Raw genomic sequence first — 16,090 nt, forward strand, 5'->3', positions numbered from 1 at the left:
CGTGGCACAGGTGCCAGTCCTCTCCTCAGCTTCTCCACCATACAAGGAGAAAGAGAAACACAAGTGACAGCCACTGTACAAGGATCCAGGTCCTCTGAGGAATGGGAATAGTCAAAGCAGCTTAAATATCCTCTGCAGAGTCTGTGAAACCATTCAGGTGCGCTGAGAGAAAACATGTGAGCTACTCCATCAAACCCCTTCTCAAGCTAGATTTAATTGAGGAGTCAGCATAAAGGGTGATTGGAACAGAGGAAGACAATTGAATGTAGGGAAAAAATGAAAATGACATCAAGCTTGCTAAATATGTATTGTTTATTAAGGCTTGTATTCTCCTAGAGGAAAAAGTTAATCTGATGCTGTCCATTACTCCTTACAGGCAGTAACAGTCCAGAGACAGAGTTATACGTTCTAAATACAAGTCTAAATGATACAGATTAAACTTTATTTAAATTGGAGGTCCTTTTGGAGTAAATAGTATTCAGAAGATACTTGCTTTCTAATATAGTAAAAGATCCTCTACAATAAACACGTGCAGATTCAGTGTGCTAGAGCAGCGGACATGAGCACCATTTCCATGCTTAACTGGAACTCCAGTTGGTGACAGGTTCTCCGACGGTCCCCTCACTCCACAAAAACATGACAGCAAATTCAATTTCTTAAAACAGGTTTTTTTACTCATCCAACAGAAAAAAAAAATTAGACATACACACTGTCAATTTTAAACATCTGAGGCATAATCCATCATATTATCCGTACTATTAGTTCCTACGTTAAAGCTCAGCATTATCGGTATAAAAACTTTAAATGGCATTAGGATTTGGGGGGGTTGGGAGAGAGTAATGAAGGGAAGGATTAAAAATGATCTGCAATTAACTAATAACACCTGAAAGCTGAAAGGTTTAAACACATTGTTTAAAACCCCTGCAATGTCGATAGCATCACATTATTATTTAATTAAGCTACAAAAACCGTAAAGCAGAATTATGGCTGAGAGAAAGCATCTCGCTCACCCTCGGCAGGATATGGAATAACAGATGCACACTGAAGCACTGGTTAACAGAATGTGAAAGGGAAATATTTTCCAGAGAAACAATTCCACTGACAATTTGATTTTCTACTAGACAGAAAAAACCAACATGGCGCATCAGCAGTTTTAAAAGAGTAATTGTACAGATAAATAAAGAGGCAGAGCATCTGCACAAAGTGATCAGAAATTTAGGGTTTTTTTAATTTTAAATTCTGAAGTGCAGTATCTTAGGAGGTTTTATTTTTTCAAATGACAAAAAAAAAAAAAAAAATCAATGCATGGTTCCTTACTTCTGCCATGAAGAAAAAGGGATTGGGAGAAGGATAAAGGAAGATTTGTCATGTATTCTCCATAATCTCTATATCTGGCTAGGAACATAATTTGTGCCAAAATAAAGTCTTTGGGAAGCACTGACACTTTAGTATGCTCATGTATAGGTCCACATTAGGTTAATATAACTGTTTACCAACTTAAAAAAATAAAAACAGACACACCTTTATTAATGATTTCTACAGAATTTTACATAGAAAAAAGATACAAATTAATGCAGATCCACTTGGGCAAAAATAAACTACAATGTACTTAAAGATGCAACAACTTAATTTCCCCTGCACGAGAAGATATATTGGAGCTGAAAGCTTTAGTTTGTCCTGATGCCAGGATACAGCACCAGTTATACTTAATTTTGTTTCTCATAGTCGAATTTAATATCAGTTCTAGTATATATATCAAACTGTATATGTTTATTCTTATTGTTTGTTTCGATTCTGACGTTCCTGCAAAGAGAAAAAAGTTAAGATTTTAGTCAAAGGAACAAGCAAAGAGTTTTTAGTAGTTTAACAGCACTAACGTGATCCCAGATAATTATACACTTAAAACAATGCTGCTACATTTTATAAATATATTGTTCATACCCAACAAACCCAAGGACTTAGTGACTTATATGTTTTTAAGTGCAGCCTCAAGTGGAACATCTGGATGAATACCTGCAGTCACTTCAAACCAAGGTCACAGAGAGAGAAAGGTATGAAATATCAACACTCCTAAGGAGAAACAGGATCTGCAATATTCTGCTTTCTGGATTATTTTAGCTACTGCAGTAGTAGCACAACCAATACACGAGCAGAAAGCAGATGGCAGATTAGTGAACTCCACAGAACTGGTCTAATTTTGAAGCACTCGAATGACTTTGGAGTTTAGTCACATTCAGAAAAAGCAGGGATTTGAGCTGTCGAGAAATTCTGTCCCTAGTTCTTCCTAGTGGTTCAACTACTCTGGGAAGCACTGGGAAATACTTGGGGGTAAGAGACAAAAACAACATTAGGTAGAAGAAAAGTTTTGTGCTTCTACATAGTCTGATAAAAGCCAGCACAGCTGGGCTGAATGACCCAAGGGTGTCCCAAAGTGCTCAGCACAGAAGCTGGGAGGGTCCTGGAACCTTTTTCCAAAGTTTCTGCTAATCACAAATACTGAAGCCAGATAAAGGTCACCCAAGGGATACAGCTGGGGGCTGCCTGCAGTGAGCCCCCATCAGTGACCCTGTGCTCTGCCAGCAGCACAGGGCTCCCACAGACACCTGAGCAGTGCCCAGCAGAACAGGGCATTTCTCCACTCAAGGTTTCAGGAGCCCAAGTGCAGAAGGTGCAATGACAGCAGGACAGAACCAGGCTGCTGGGTCTTAGTCCTGAGCATCCTCCACCTAACGCACCCCCACAGAAAGAGCTCAGCCTTCCTGTTTTTGCTGCTTAGAGTGCAGAAGTGGCATGGAAAGACTCGATTCTGTACTTAAATGCATCAATATGGCACCAAACCCTAGCCCAAAGGAAATTGTGAACTAGCCCAAGCACCACCAACAGCCAACTCCTGAACTGACACCTTCAGATTTTGTTTTGTGGACTCATTCATATAAAGTTCATCTCAGAATTGTTTCTGTTGTGATGTAAAGCTTACTTGGAAATATACCAACCATTGTAAATGTAATAGACTGCATCTACAGTTTCAGCTGGTCACAGCATAAAATCAGAAGAGATTTTTAAAAACTGAATATATTGATTTCTGCCTCCAGGCAGAATATTAGTATTTCAATTTTCATAATAAAATTAAGTCAACAAAGTCCAGAATGAATTATTAATCTGTAATTTAAGACAGAAGTAAGAGATAGCAAAGTTGTTACACCAAATCAACAAAAGAGGCTGTGTAAAGTGGTAGAATTTATTATAAAATCTATATTCCTCCTGTCTTTTAACTCTCAACTATGATGAATTATCAGCAAAAGCCATTTCTTAATGGCAGTGTCAGAACATTACATGTTGTTCTTATTAAAAAGAGCTTATTTTGCCTGACATTTCAAAAAGGTGGTTACAAAGTATCTAGAACCGAATAATATAAACTCCATTTTCAGGCTTCCAAAAAAAGGTAATTGTTTCATCCTATTTCTAACTTCCATTTCCAAGGTGGCACATCCCCTTTATGGCCCTACCATGTTCATGAGCCCAATTCTTTTCCATTGCCACCTCATGTAAACTTTTTAAATTTTTAGTTTTCTGTGTAGTCACTAACTGACTTTCCTAATTACACTTTCTTTAGAAATGGAAACTTCCCATTCTCATGGACTAGTCCCACATAGAAAGAGGCAGGCTAACACCTGAGACCTCCACCTGAAGTGCTCATGGCATTCAGAAACTCAGCTCAGACTCTGTAGTTCAGTAAAAAGTGCTCTTTACTGAGCAAGTTCCCAAGCAGTTCCTCCTACCTTGCTTTCTGCTTTCTCTCTTGGGGGCTAATCTGAGTCTTCCTCTTTACAAATGTCTGAAACCACATAAAGTGATGCAACAATTCTTCGTGCTCTGGAGCATGGCTGATTTTTAGCAGTTCTAACTTTCAAATTCTCTTCCTTACTGCTACTTAGTACTACTGCAAGCGAGAACAGTTTTGTAAGCAGCTAACAAAGCTGTGCTCATTTTGGTTCTGAAGATCCGGAACCTTCAGCTTCTCTTCTCCAGTGGAATACTCTTGATATCTCACAGGAGAGCTCCAGCTCACACTTCTCCTTCAGGACACTAATCTGCATGGTCTTCAGACACAGGGAAAATAGGTTTCCACAAAACTTGCAGAAATTTCCATCTTGGAGACATTCATCCCTGTCAAACTTCTTTTCTCTTCACCTCAGGCTAAAGTAGCTTCAACTTTCCTACTAAACTTGGTTAAAGTCAGTGGGATCAAAGCATTCATCTTCAGACACAAAAATATAAATGTTTTCTTTATCTCAGGAACACAGTATTAATCTTAACATACATTTTTTAACTAGAGCTTTGGAGGAAAGATAATATTCCATCCTTTTAAATTCTGTGATTGTGTTCACAGAAAGCTCATCACTGAAAGGAATCACACAGTGCTAGGAGAAAATGAGTATTTCCAGGTGCCAATACACACCAGCCAACACTTTTCAGTATTTAATCACCTAAAGCAGAACTGGTAATCTTGGTGACACAGGAGCTTTCTGACACTGTGCAGCTCTGCCAACACAACACCAAGGTGTAGAGCTCAGTGTCTTGCCCCGACCAGAGGTGACAGCTCAGCAGCCCAGTAGAGGAACTGGGACCATCTGCTGTGGTGCAGATCTGGGAGCATGAGCTGCTGACAGCTCATCTGTCACCGGTGAAGTACCGAGATCTGCAACAAGTTTATCTTTACAAGCTTTTAAACTTTGGAAGACAACTTTGTTAAGGCTCTCATGGCATGCTTTTAGGGAACATTAATAACCAATACCACATCATACTCTATTTTCTTCTTTAAGAGAAGCTCTCCTCAACGTCACAACTTTTTTTACAGTTTTCAGAGCATGAGCTTAGATGACAGAAGTAGCTTTTTGTGGGCACTGTAGCAACTCTGGAACTGACTGAAAAAGGCTGTGAGGGTCAGGTGAAAATTCATGCCACTCACTGTTTTGCTATTTCATTCCAGACCCCAACACCCTTCTATTACTCCCCTCCCAGGTTCTGGGTCACCAGACTGGGTTTATGTATTTCAGTGTGCCAAATCAAAAGCTGGACTTATATTCCAGCATGACCAAATCCTCTCTCAGTTCTGGAGGGATATCTTCTTTTAGCAATGCTGCAAAGTGATGAATCTTTAGCACTTGAAAGAATTTAATCCAGCATTACACCTGCCAAAGCCCCACTGGATGATTTGGCACTGACACTGAGGGCTCCTCCATCAGTTAAACTCAGCAGCACAAGCTGGAGCTGGCTCTGCCCACAGTAGCCATGGAAAAGCTGGTTGGTTAGCAACAAACTGAAACCATCTAAAGAGCTGAAATGCCAGTGGCTTGCCCTGGACAGATTAAGTTATTATTCTCCACTAAATATTTATGTATAAATTAAATTGTATCATTTAAGCTCTCCATGTACAGCTTTCCAAGAGTTGTGTCCCTATGTAATCACAAAAGCAATGAAATGGAAGCACAGAATTTCAACTATTTTACAGCTAAACAAGAGTATAATGAGTTCAACCCAGCAATCTGAAAACCAGTTGAGATGGCACATATACAAACAACTATCTGAAAATGTCAATTAGGTCATAAGATACTTTAACTGACAATAAGATTATTCAAAAATTACTGTCATAGGAAGAATAACTTTTTTAACAGGAAGGTTTGAACTTCAAAAGCACAAACTTCTTAACAATAAGAATTTAAGGTGCGTGTATATCCTGTTAAAGAACAAACTCTTCTAGAAATCAGCTTGACTTCTAAAATTCATTTTGTCAACAAAAGGGAAAAATAGTGACTACCAGACAAGTTTTATAGACTGCAACCTGACAAGCAGCATCTTATTTTTCATTCCTTCATTGCTGCTCTGCTTCAGCTCTCTAGCACTATTACCTTCCTTGGAGTAGTTTGGTGTCCCATTTTCTAAGCTATTCAGTGGAATCTAAGAAATACTAAATTAGACTTCATACTAAATTCTGTGAATTTATAATACAAGCCAGAGCCTCTGTTTTAAATGAGGAAGGAAAATGCATTATTTTGAAAAACTGATCCTGTTATAAATAAAGCAGTGAGCCGGGTAAGAATATTTTTGAGCAGATAGTGGGAATTAGTTGTGTTTATTAATTCAACCCAAGATGAGATCAGCTCAATAGCCAAACATCAGCCCTCTGAGATCCTACAAAGCACAGGAACTCTGGTGTTTGCACCACCACTGGGATATTGCTCAGGCCAGGGAGTTATCTGTGTAAGTGCAGATCTGTTATCACTTTCCCTGTGCTCTCACTTCTTAAACACCCACAGTTCTCCCCTCCAGCCTTGGCAGCAGAGCACAGGGAGACAGAATTAAAAACCCAAAGCAATCACACCCCACTACATCACAAAACACTGGAACCCAGGCTGCCTCACTTTGTCAAGATTGTCTCCTACATAAGGGAACACCTCTCCAAGACACAGGCAGCATTAAATATTGAATTGCTAATTATCTACTGAAGGAATAAAGTGTTCAAGTAAAGCCCTGTAGGTTTTACCTTGTGGAACCCCACAGGGAGTACACAAGAAAAACTTGCAATTTTAAGCTGTCCTTCCCTGCTGTGCTGAGGTCAGCTATGCAGATCTCTCATGGCCAAGAAAAGTTCAGCCTCAAAGTTTTAAAGACACTGAATTCCTTTTCTCACATAATTTAAGGGTACAATCTGTGAAGACAGCTTAAAGCAATCTTATCTATACTTTTAAATGGCAAAGAAAACTTTAAAATGGCAACTTTAAAATTTAAGCTGCAGGAACACGCATTAAGTCTTTGCTTTAAAAACACCTTAAAACAAAGTGTGAGCTACCCTAAACTAAACCAACCAGTCAAACAAATGCTGCATTTGCAATGGTATACAAAAAGGTCTAGGAAACACTATCAAGACCAAGCAAATTTAAGTGTTACTTCAGTAGCAACTACACATCCTGACGCCTATTATTTTGCCAGGCCATTACTTCTAGACAGCCTAATTAGAGAAAGGCATTCTTGAAACTGAGGTTGTGGGATGGAGAGGGACAGAGATCCCTTGTGTTAGACTTAGAGCCATGAAAGTGTATGGGAAGTTTTACAACACTCTCCCAGTTACTGCCCAGACTTCTCTCACTGCATCTTCACTCAAAACTTCAAGAATTAGTAGACAGATTAAACCTGGGAACTGAAAACCTTTATTTAGCCAAATAATACATGTGACTTCAGCAGCATAAATGCACTCTTTCTAGCGCTATTCCAGAAATATTATGCAACTACTTCTTTTCCAGAGAGATAAACTGAATAAACAAAATCAGGTTTCTTATTCTTAAAGGTGATGTACAAATTTCAAATACCAATACAGGTATCAATTTTGATAGCCCAGTTCCAGTCAAACAGTGTTAAAACACCTCATATTTAAGGCAAAAAACTTAAGTGACAATCACTGGCAGAACCCAATTCTGAAACAGAAACTATTTTCTATTAACCATTTTAAGATAAAAAAATAAATCAAACTCCAATAAACTGGACATAAAGTCCTTTACCCGTATTACTGCTTAGCTTTCTGCTTTGAAACTCATTGACTCGTGAAACTTTCACAGAGAAATATGCATCAGATTTGTGTTGTTAAACACAGAAGAAACCATCAAGTTGAGATGTATTAAAAACATTTTGAATTCCTACTTACATTTTTTCCACCATAGCAGCCTTCACATTTCATTTTCCCCATATCTGTGTATAAAATAAATTTTTTAATAAGTTTACCTTCCGCACCACCTCCTCCTCTTCCTGGCGCTTTTCATAATGAGAAAAGTCATCAAAGATGGAGGTCGTGTGCTTGTAAGTAGCAATAATTTTAAGCACTTGTTTTGCTTTTTCTAAGGGCACCTCCTGTGTATCACGGGAGTTTGTAACGGGTTTGTTGTCATTGTTCTCCAGCCTGATGTGTCTCAGTTGGTTGTTGGGCACATCCTTCACAAAGATCCACTTGACATCAAATTTCCCCTTCCACTTGTCCTGAGACCAGACACCTGCACTGGTGCCATAGTCCACAGGTGATTTCATCTCTGCTACTCCACAGAAGTGTCCACTGCCGTTGACACTGAACAGCAAATACACCGGGCCCTTGCTGTTCATGGAGCGAAAAGCGCTGTCCAGGCGTTTGTTGCCGTGTTCCGTACTACACCAAATAGAATATTTAATGGAACGATGAATATCATCCTCAGAATAGCTCTTTATTATGAACACACGTCCATTTTTAAGGTTCCATTCGAAATCTTTAGGGTTATAGCTGTGAGCAGCTTTCAGTTTTTCAAGGACAGGATGGGACTCACCGCTCGGAACTGGGTTGGGCTGGGTGCTGCCAGCTGAATTGGTGTCGTTCCCAGTTCCTCCACTTTGGCCAAAAGCTGCATTTCTGTTGCGAGGAGCTACCCAGCGGTTTTGGGGTGGCTGCTGAGGGGTCTGATACTGTGGCTGAGTCAATGGAGGAGGCTGAGCTGGAACAGGCTGAACAATTGGTTGCTGCGGCTGTGGAACAGACTGAGGAGAAGGTATCTGTTGGGGGGCAGGAACTTTTGCCACAGGACCCTTATTGTCCCAAGTACCTATGTCCATATTATGCTTTATAGGGGGAGGAGGCAACGCTCCTCCGATTACAGGTCCAGATTTTGTTTTCATTTTAGGCTGTGGTTTTGCAGGCTTGCTGGCAATAGCAGCCCAAGAGGTTGGTTTAGATACTGGCAAGTTTACATTAGATCCACCATTCCCAGAGAGGGCACCTGTCATCCCGGCACTGTTAACAACAGAACCTACTGTTTTCACTGCAGAAGTTGTAACATCTCCACCAATCTTAAGTCCAACCATTCCCTGTTCAATACTGTTCATTCCAGGAGCTTTATTTAATGTGTCATTATGAAATCCTGTTTGTCCATCCACAATGGTACCCCCCAGGGAACTGGGTGGGTAGCTGTAACTGCTCCCATATGCTGAGCTTTGTGTCTGCTGTCCTTGGGATCCACTTGTTCCCCAAGCTGAGAAGGCAGGATTTTCAGGGAAAAAGTTAAACCGGTGTTGATAGATATTATTTCCCAGACCCCCAGGCTGTCCAAAAACGGCATCGTGCATAAAATGATGATCCCCATTACTGAGCTGTCCATAGGTGGTGAGATAAGGGATAGGAGGATCTCCTCCTGTAGACCATGGTGCTTCACTGAGAGAATAGGGGAACCCAATAGATGGTGGATAATAACTGGACAGATAAGGATCAGTCATTGATGGATAGCTACTGTTCTGTTAAAGAGAAAAAACAGTCACCAGATAAATAAACCCTTCATTTATAAATAGCCACAAGACCAAACAGAAAAGAACACCAGAGACAAGGTAATGTAATTTCTAATGACAGATCTTAGCTCACACTCCAAGAAGGATTCAGGGCTAAAATGAAGTATCTGAGCATTTACAATACCCCAGGACTAAGGGCTCACACTGAGGTTAGTACTTGAGATTTTGAAACCATGTAATCTTACTTACACTACTAAGGTTATTTAGTAGCCAACACCCCAAATTATTGCAAGGAACATACCTAACTATATTTTGGAGCTCACAGAATATTTAGTTTACAGGATATTTAGCATTTCTAGATTGCTACATGGAAGAAGCTTTAGACTAAAATTACCTTAATACAATAAAACATATACTATTAGAATCCTCATAATGGAGTTGTTTTGAGGGTCTCCAACAGTCTCCAACAAAAAGCCCACACCTCAAGCAGTAGAACATACACAGGCTGCTTCTGACACACATGCCAAGTTTGCCACAGGTAAAAGATACAAACTGACACTACAGGGCCTGCTGTGCCAGAGACAAATCCTGCCAAGATGGCACATGACACAAACCATCCAAACTCTGGGAGAAAAACCCTTTCCAGCCCTTTGCATGAGTCTTTTCCTCCCTCAGTAGTAAAGTTACAACTGTGCAGGAGTGTTCCTGACTGGCCTTCCAAAGAGGACATCTCTCCCACCCATGAAATAAGAGACCAAACATTTATAAACTAGCAGACCCCCTCTGAAATTTCCTCCCTCCTTTTCAACTGTTTCTTAGACCAAGCTGAGAAGCTTTTCCTCTCACTAACACACTGCTGGCACCTGAGTTTGAAGCATTCCATAAGATTCTTATATTCAACAACACAAAAGAACAAAGCCAGGATGTTCTAAAGTGTGTTTTATTCCTCTTCAAATCAACTTGAAGCACATATATTGGAGATCTTCCAAAGTGACACTCCAACCGTAATTACCACAGAGGGGGTGGGAAGGTCAACATCTCCTGTTAATGAGTCAAACAGTAGCTCGCCTTTCCTTACTCATAAAGACTATTTTAAGAAGAGGAACTATTCTCTCAGACTGCTAGATCTAAAACTTGAAAAGAAAAATATATCTGCAGAATTAGGAAAACTGCACCAGAATTTCAGCAATTTTTCCAAAAATCTGATTATCTCTCAGCTTTCTAATCCTTGCTGAAGACAAGACTAATATACAACTGATACAGAATCATTTTTACTGCTCATTTTTCAACTATGTCTTTTCCATGACACCCCAATGCCAGAGTAATTCAATAACCTTATGTTTCATACACAGAATGATACCACAATATGCCTCCAAGACTTCCATACAATACTGCAAACACTTCAGAGATTGAAACAGCCTAAATCCAATGTTATTGATTCAAAAGAAATTATCTCTGCCACTGTTCAAGCTGCCTTTATTTACACACAAATCCTATCACTAACAAGAGGTACCGAAATCACCTTCCTATGACACGATCCTCTAAAATACAGTTTTCTGAGCCTCCCAAGCTCAAAAAAAGTAATCAATATTTAGCATACAAAAACATTTTTCTGAAAGACTTTGACACTGCTGAGTGTTATACTGTAAAGTGTTAATTAAAAAAAAAATCCAACACACATAAAAGGGAAAAGATTTAAGTAGTTCTCTCAGATACTTATGCTCATATAGTCTACAACTTTAGATTTGAAGACCAAAAAGAGTAAGCCTAGAGAAAAGCAAGCGTTTTGCCTCAGAAATATTTAGGCTAAAGGATTTTAGACAATTCCTGCAGCTGTCATCTCTTCACACAGCCCGTAAAGTCTCCACAAGGATTCTAACAAGATTAAAGGAAAGTTTCAGCAGCCATCCTTACCAAACATTCAATCTATTTTGACTGGCTTTATGCCAGAGTGTAAAAGAACCCCTGACAGAAGTTCTTCCCTACAACAGCAGAACGTTTATTTCAATAAACTTATCCTTGACCTTTCTGCACTCTTCCATATCTTTCTTATTAAAAACCCCCCAAAAAAACCAACTCAACCATTCTGTTAATTAGCAAAGAATCTCCTTTTCCCCAAAATATGCTACTTGCTGCTGATCCCCTGCTCCATAGGAATAAGCTCTTGGTTCTGAATGACTTTCCAGAAGGATGCTTTACTTGCTGAGTGTAAATCAGTATATGTAGAGTCTACTTGACTCAGTTCCCTCTGCTCTTAAAAGTACTTTTACCACAATATTACTAACCCACATTTGATTTTTGATGTCAAATATATTATTGTGTAAGCAGGGGCTTTAATTTCTTCAGTTTTTTTTTAAATACCCAGTTGATTTCAATTTTTTTTTTAAGTCATCTGTACTTTACAGTAATTTTCAAAGGCTGAATAAATCTGCCTGGATAACTGGATAATAAGGCTTTGTTCAGCAACATGGTTGTCTTCAGTACAAAAATCTCAGAGTCCTAATTAATGCTACTGTCACTTTCCACTTAAAATTGTAAGAGGAACTACACAATTGTTTCTTGTGCCATGCCAATTTTTCACTGCAGCATAAATAAATTTGTCAATGGAACTACACTTCCATAAAGAAAACTTTTATTATAATTATGGAAATTCTAACAGCCGTAGCAATTTTTCTATTTAATCCTAATAACTGAGGCTTGTTGACAGCAAACACAAATTTCCTGAAGTGAAACTATAAGAGATGGGTCTATTTTTATTATGTGAATATTCAGTATGTTTCACAGTTTAGTTTTAATTAATTAAAAATTACATACAAATGTGCCAAAGCACAATTTAGAAAAAACAGAGTGAGGCCTCAATTTTTTTTATAATTAATTTTGCATTAAAAATTAAGATTTTACTTCCTTTTTCTTTTCTACCTTCCACAGCACTTTAACTCCAAAAGAAGGAATGCCTCCCATTAAATTATTTTAGGTCTGGGGAACATGTCAATGCTGCAAGCTCAGCGATGTCATCAATATTAACACTGGCATCTGACAGCTTTAGGCTGAATTATAAATTCCCCTTTTAAAATGTAACACTTAGCTTTCCTATCATAGACCTTTGGTAAGTGTTTCCCTCTGAAAAAGTGTTTCATACTTGTGAATGAAAACATTTTGCTTGTCCAGTTTCTAAACATTTTGTTCCCTTAAAGATTTGAATGAGAAGCCAAAAATTACCTCAGAGAATACTGTCAATTATAATGGTATTTTAGGCATGGATGCTGATTTAATGTACATTATAATGAGAGTTTACACTACAATTCCTTATTCTTAAGTAACACATCTTTAGTTCTTAAAATGTATCAGTGGACATGAAAGAACAACGACACTTGCTGAAGTGTAAAAAATGGGACAACTCTACAAAATACCTAGACAACATCCAACCCAAATCTCAACTACATTAATTTCTATGATTATATAAATAATAGAAATCAGGAGAGCCCAAAAGCAGAATTTTCAGACTCCCACAGGCAACTCGCCTATCAAAGAACTGCAAGATCAGTCTGTCATAGTCCAGCCACATCAATAACCTGCAAGGGGAGGAGGAATCTGCTCCAGCTCCTTGGAGCATTAACTTTTCACTTGTGGCCATCTGGAGATGCAGAGTAATATCAGCTTTCGGAACACAAATGCTGGTTCTATCACCAAGTAACACAATATGCTGTCATTTATTTTTCCGTTTCTATTTAAGGCATTTGCTCCCTCCACACAATCCTATGAATGAAGTGTCAACAGCATGCCTAAGAAAAAAAAAAATAAGTTAAAAATACACTAACCTGATTTGACTGCCCAGAAAGGTAAGGTTCAAAATCGTTGTCATGAACTGTGTCCTTCTGATGTAACGAACCATTTTGTACTACAAAAAAAGGGTTACAGCACATTATAATCCCAGCAGCAGCAGTGCAGGAATGATATTTCACCCTATGCTACTTTAGGAAAAGCCATATCTCTTCTGCAAATCAAGAAGACTCATATAAAGACCAAGGGATGAAATTTCCCACCCCCAGATAGTTTCTCTTTATATTACTACTTATAAAACAAAGTTTGAGTAAACTTAATTAATTAGCAATTAAAAATTCTACAGCTGAGAGTGAGCAAAGAACTCATGTGAATTAACTCCAAACAAAAAATCATTATTGAGAACAATTTTGTGAAAAAAGATTGGAAAACAACATCTATTGTTCTGGCCCATAATTAGAACACAGAAACTCACAGTTCTCCCAGCGTGTGTTATTCACTGCTTAAGCTGGCTAAAATAAGATGAGGTGAGGTTACATTTAATTATGAAATGAAGACTGCTAAGTACTTTGGTATCCTGATATTTTCAGGAAAACTTAAGTTTCAACGTTCTCATCTGTAAAATAAAGATATCTGCCATAAAGTCCTACTTCAGCATAAAAGAATGGCTGATAAGCATTTGAAAGCCATTAATGAATGATATACAAACCAAAATGGCTACTAGGTGCCTTCAAATAATTTCCTGTTTACTTTAAAGTTGAAAAAACAAGGTCAAATACATACTGTGATAGTTGCTGTATTTATTTATTTCATAGAAAAGCTGAACAAAATATAATACTACACCAAATAAAATGTTTAGCAAACAAGTTTGGGAATTTAGCAGAATATTTCTGCAAAGTTTGTCAAGGGGAGTAGAGGTAAGAGTGTTTACAAACACAGGGAAGGTGTTTCTTCAACTAGAAGGAGCTGAATTTTCAAGGCAAGATGTATTAAAAAGCATTTATAAGTTGGATGTTATTACTTTCTAAGTCTTAACTGTTACGTACTTGTTAGCAATCACAGTAAGAATGAAGGTATTTTTTAGATGACTTGTTACTGAGTTTAATTTCAGATAAAGCAGAAGAGTTATAAAAATGTCTATTATCTCATCAGAAGTTACACACCTTTTAAGTTCCCTAAATTATTAGGTTTATGGGCTTAAGTAAATATCTCATCCAACAGCACAGCAGAAATACAACTGCATTCACAGAGCATGCAAAAGTAGGTAAAAATACATATATTGAACAGGGATATCCTTGAGCCTTTACGTAGCAACCTGCTTCCTATTAAACGAGGAGAATTATTTAGTACCAACACACAGTTCTTCCCACTGCAAATCCAGCAGCATTAAGTGGGATGCAGGCAAGCTTGGATGAATGGCAGTCGATGTTATTTTTGAAACAAAGCACACATTCCCTCATTACCAGATGTTTTCCTTGCAGAGAAACAGCGATACATTTCTGCTCACCTACAGGTATCTGTGTAATTGAACTGTTAAAATAACAATATAAGCGATCAGATTTCTCACCTTTATTATCCTGTCCTTTCGGTCTCTGGGAAGCCACAGCACGTGATTACGGGGAAAAAAAAAAAAGGGAAATAAAAAAGTTAATTTTAGAAAAACGCTTATATTTTCATAGCACTGCAAACCCCACAGCTTCCGAAGACGGGGAAGGGACTTATAAAAATGGCCAGCAGCATCTCAAGGTTTGTTTGGACTGGGGCTGGAGCAGCGTGTTCCACGTATCACTCAGCACCGGCCTTCCTGAGAAATGGCCCCGGCTCCGGAGAGGAGGCGGGAACGTGCTGTGCCCACAGGGGAAGTTAAAGAGAACGATGGAGGTCTAAAGCAGCCAAGGGGGAGAAGAAAAGCCTCGCGGGGCCTGCCCGCTGCAGGCCCAGGAATCCCCCCGCCCACGGGCCGCCTCGCCACTCACTCACCTGAGGGTCAACGCTTGTGGCAGACATAATTCATACACAGGGCCGCCGTGGTTCAGCAGAGAGCGCCGGAGGACGAGGCAGGGCCGCTCGGCGCGGCGCGGAGCTCCGGGGCCTGACGGAGGGGCGGCGGCGGCGCCTCCTCTCCCCTCAGGCGGCGGCCGGGCGGGGAAGGGGCCGGGGCCGAGGGGGAGGGAAAGGGGCCGCCTGGCGCCTCCTCGAGGCGCCTCCTCAGGGGACGGCGCTGCAGGCGGCGGTGGCGCGGCTCGGCCGTCGCGCTGCCGGTGCCGGTGCCGGCCCGGTCTCTCACATGCCCGCGGGCCGGGCCTGGGGCCGCAGCGAGCGGGGCAGCGGCGGCCGCCGACTCCAATGGCGGCGGGCGCCGGGCTGCGGTGACGTCAGCGCCGAGCGCGCGCGGGGCGCGCCGGGAGCGCACGGGGCGGGGAGCGGGGGAAAGGCGCGCGGGGCGGCGGCGCCTCTGCGCGTGCGCGGGAGCGCTGAGGGGAGAGGGCCGTGAGGGGAGTGAGGGCAGGGCTGTGAGGGTAATGAGGGCAGTGAGGGTAATTAGGGCAGTGAGGGTAATTAGGGCAGTGAGGGTAATTAGAGCAATGAGGGAGCGCATGGCAGCTACAGCACCGCACCGCATCCCACCACGTCCCGCCGCACAGGCCACTTGGGCTGACCGACCTGGGCAACGGGAGGCTGAGGGCACTGCTCATGGCTGTGTGCAACTTCCTCGGGAGGACGGGGTTCTTCTCCCGGAGGGTGGTCCGGCACGGGGACGGGCTCCCCAGGGATGTGGTCACAGCACCGAGCCTGATGGCTCACAGAGTCACCCAGAATCACAAGGTTGGAAGAGACCTTTAAGATCACTGAGTCCAACACATGCCCTAACACTTCAACCATACCATGGCACTAGTGCCATATCCAGTCTTTTTTTAAACGCTTCCAGGGATGGTGGCTTCACCACCACCCCAGGCAGACAATTCCAACACTTGATCACTCTTTCTGTAAAAAATGTTTTCCAACGGCACATGGA

The 16,090-nt window shown here is 40.7% G+C and overlaps 1 protein-coding gene across 2 annotated transcripts; it reads right to left on the reverse strand.

Moving 5' to 3' along the window:
* Positions 1-294: 294 nt before the first annotated feature.
* On the reverse strand, positions 295-15,440 carry YTHDF1 (YTH N6-methyladenosine RNA binding protein F1). 2 transcript variants are annotated; one of them, XM_058850429.1, is made up of 5 exons: positions 15,055-15,440; positions 14,642-14,666; positions 13,113-13,192; positions 7,777-9,303; positions 295-1,803 (listed from the first exon to the last, which is right to left on the reverse strand). In XM_058850429.1, the coding sequence occupies exons 1-5, from the start codon at positions 15,079-15,081 to the stop codon at positions 1,777-1,779; spliced, it is 1,686 nt and encodes a 561-aa protein (XP_058706412.1). In that variant the 5' UTR covers positions 15,082-15,440; the 3' UTR covers positions 295-1,776. The 2 variants fall into 2 exon arrangements, with proteins under 2 accessions (XP_058706412.1, XP_058706411.1); XM_058850428.1 differs by having other exon boundaries at positions 7,700-9,303.
* Positions 15,441-16,090: the final 650 nt, after the last annotated feature.

This window comes from Poecile atricapillus, chromosome 15, assembly GCF_030490865.1.
Source record: "Poecile atricapillus isolate bPoeAtr1 chromosome 15, bPoeAtr1.hap1, whole genome shotgun sequence".
Taxonomy (NCBI): Eukaryota; Metazoa; Chordata; class Aves; order Passeriformes; family Paridae; genus Poecile; species Poecile atricapillus.